The following is a 3,291-nucleotide window of genomic DNA, read 5'->3' on the forward strand; positions in this document are numbered from 1 at the left end:
AGAGGTGGGCAGGCAGACGTAGAGCGAGAAAGACAGACAGACAGAGGGACACGGTCGTGATGGGAGGTCAGAAAGACAGAAGGGGACAAAGAAAGAGAAGAGAATTCAAGTAGCGGTTAAGGAAACCACTTCTATGTTATATCAGAGATCGGATGAGTCAGTGTTGTCACAATACTTGAGTTTTGGCTTTGATACCCATGAAAGGTTTAATATTTGACTTAAAGATAACTATAATACCACAATGGGATATTACAAAAAATACGTGAGTCGCATATAATATTCGTGACACATTCACACATGATGGCAAGAATCCATCTCCATCAATAAGATCAATCCTTAATGTTTCCCTGCTTTGCTCCAACAGGTGGATTGTATTGTTTGACGCTGTTGCCAACGGTTGTTTAAATGAACTAGAACTCAGCCTGGTCTACTCCAGTTCCTCCTCTACTTTATCATGTGCACACAAGTAATGTGTGTGTGTCTACACTTTTCTATTGAACTTTACTTTTCATAAAAAGGTATCAAAGTTGTGCTAAAACTGTCATTATCGTGGCAACACGAAGTATGAGCCCAGACAGGCAAAATGGAGAAGAAGACTCATGCAGCAGAGCAAAAAAAAGGCACAAGCATGTCGACGTCCTGGTCAAACTCTCATCCACATGCACAGTATACATTCACTCCAGCATAGCGTAAAGAGCATTCAACACGGCCGGTCCTCTCAACTACAGCATGCCCCCCCCCCGGATGGATATGGAATGTGTCGTTGGAAGTGGAGCATCGGTTCCTGTATCCTAACATGGATGGATATGGAATGATGTCGAACCGTGAGTGCACAGACACATCAAGGCCATGTCCAAACCCATCCCTCCATTTTCTGTGACGGAAGGATTTGGACGTAGAGCCTATAAACAATCACTGGGATGAACAGGCAGACACCGAAGCCACAGAATCCGGGGCAGTTTTCATCGCCCAATCTTTTTTTTTTTTTTTTGAAAAAAAAGTGTTTATTTTGTGGGGGTGCCCCCCCCCCCCCCCAGATGCAAGTTTTTTAACTCAAAGCAACATGAGGCAACAGGGCCACTTACTCCTGCAATCTGTCCCCCGGCCAACATTAGCTGGGTTTGAGGCAATACGCTCTGCTGGACGGAGGTCGGAAGAGCGCTCGAGTCTTCCGACTTAGACTAGTGGAGGTGAAGCAAAGAGGGAGGCTTAGGAGAAATCTTCCTACAGGGTAGGTCACTGAGAAGTGTTGACAGCGTGATAGGTCTGGTCAAACAAGCCACAGCTTTTTTTTTTAATCATAAATAACAACAAGATCCAAAATGTTTTCACTGAAAGCAGTTTGAAAGGTTGATTAATTCACACCGAAAAGGAGCCGTGTAAATAAAATAAGCACAACACTATAAAACATGAACTCTCTGTGTGCTACCTGAGCGGCTCTCTGAGGATGAGCCTTCAGTCTTTGAGCAGGGAGAGGAATTTGAATTAAAAACGAAGTGAGAGAGGGGGCATTTAAATGTGCTGCAGCCTTCAGAGACCAGGAAAGTGAGTGGGAAGGGGAGGGGAGGGGAGGGGGGAGAGAGAGTTGAGATGCTAATTAAAATAACTGTTATGCAGTGCATGTAAATTCTGCATAGATTTGCATATTCTCTGCCATCTGTTTCCGAGCAACCGCAGAGCAGCTAATTAGCATACAGGGTTTGATTAATCTGCCGTGTTGCCAGGCGACAGGAGGAGAGCCTGGCTCATTTAAATTAACTCTTTCCTGCTCGTGCAGATGAGCAAACCTCTGTTTAAACTTCAGACCTGAAAACTAGTTAAGATGCGGCATTACACCAAAACGGTATCCATTAGACTCACAAACAAAAGTGACTCGTGGTGGAGTGTGCGATGGCGTGGTGCGTTACCTGTTGGAGGAGGGCTTGTGCGTGTGCATTAGTGAGCGCACTTGTGGTCGGCACCGTCTGCCTCTGAAAGTCAAACCCATTGATTTGGATTCCTGAGGATAGAAATACAATTTAATGAAAAACGTGCCATCAGAGGAGCAGAGGAGATGCTTTTCGTTGTGGTTTAATTGGCATAACATAATTTACGCTCTTTGTTATTTTAAACACAAACAAAAAGAGGAACAAAACACTAGAAGCCCACAATGAAGCTGTGGCAGCTTCAGTAGAACACGCTGCTGTCAGGTGGAAGGAAGACGTATTTTTTTTTTTTTTAAAGTGACAGCAGCTGTGACGCTGATCCAGAGTCGTTACACAGATGCATGAATTTGGTGGGTGAATCGTCACAGAATTTTAAAATATTGACACTTAAACTGCAAGCATTAATATTGACGTCATTCGGCAGTATACACGGTAGGAATATAAAGATGCATCTACTATAGTTTGTATCACAGAATCACTGACAGAGCAAATGAGTGTTCAATAGGCACGAGTGAGGGAAACTCGAGGAGGACTGCTAATAAGGATTTGGGAAAGCTGCCATGTCTTTTTTATTAATGAGTCAATAACACATTAGTGATTCTTTTCTGATTTGTACTGCAGACATTTTTGAATTTGCAACCTGTTGACTGAGGAGGTAAAACTCTGATTTCCACCCCGTTAAAAGGAAAAAAGAAAAAAGAAAAAGCTGGAGGTCACTCACCGGTGTTCCCGTCACCACTTTCCATTGCACATTTAGTAGTTTCTGAGTGATTATTCACTTTAGCATCTGGAAGAGCCAGACAGAGACAGATAGTGAGACAAACTCACACCTACCGCCGGTTAAAAACACAACAAGCCTGTCTCTGTGACTTGAGGAGCACTCTCAATGAGGAGCACGACATTCCTATCCTGCAGTTACATTTCTGTCACATTCACCAACTCAAAGCGGCGAACATTAATGAGCAAAATCACAAACCGATGGCCAGATCAACCTTTGTGCCAATGTCATGCAGGGATGCCGAAACAACAACGAACTCCAGCTGAGCTCCATCATAAGCTCACCCAAAACTCACCCACTAGCGCTCCGACTGCGTTTTCCAGCATGGCTGCAGAAACTATCATGGAAAATTTGCCTCGACCGGGCAAACCCACCAACGGGGCGTCCGGCACTCCGTTTCCTCCTCCCACACTCTCTTCACTCTCCACTGGTCAGCAGTGAGCACAGTTCAATACAAGCAGAGCTGCACACACAGACACAGTGGCACTGTCCACCACACGGTCCACTGAGCAACACTGGGAGATGCACACTGGGAAATATATCTCTCTCTCTCTCTCTCTCTCTCTCTCTCTCTCTCTCTCTCTCTCT

The 3,291-nt window shown here is 44.7% G+C and overlaps 1 protein-coding gene across 18 annotated transcripts in view; it reads right to left on the reverse strand.

Moving 5' to 3' along the window:
• The window catches only part of pou2f1b (POU class 2 homeobox 1b), a 15,672-nt gene that overhangs the window by 4,892 nt on the left and 7,489 nt on the right, over positions 1 to 3,291 (reverse strand). For 8 of the 18 annotated variants that reach the window (XM_031869493.1, XM_031869484.1, XM_031869481.1 and 5 more), the window contains exons 1-5: positions 2,999 to 3,284; positions 2,647 to 2,712; positions 1,908 to 1,999; positions 1,430 to 1,528; positions 1,086 to 1,181 (exon numbers count right to left, since the gene is read on the reverse strand). In XM_031869493.1, the coding sequence (XP_031725353.1) occupies positions 1,086 to 1,181; positions 1,430 to 1,528; positions 1,908 to 1,999; positions 2,647 to 2,712; positions 2,999 to 3,047 (402 nt within the window). In that variant the 5' untranslated portion in view covers positions 3,048 to 3,284. Of the gene's footprint in view, positions 1 to 1,085; positions 1,182 to 1,429; positions 1,529 to 1,907; positions 2,000 to 2,646; positions 2,713 to 2,998; positions 3,285 to 3,291 lie in introns of those variants that run through there. The other 10 variants (XM_031869492.1, XM_031869491.1, XM_031869485.1 and 7 more) reach the window with 9 other exon arrangements.

This window comes from Anarrhichthys ocellatus, unplaced genomic scaffold, assembly GCF_004355925.1.
Source record: "Anarrhichthys ocellatus isolate YVR2014 unplaced genomic scaffold, GSC_Weel_1.0 scaffold47, whole genome shotgun sequence".
Taxonomy (NCBI): domain Eukaryota; kingdom Metazoa; phylum Chordata; class Actinopteri; order Perciformes; family Anarhichadidae; genus Anarrhichthys; species Anarrhichthys ocellatus.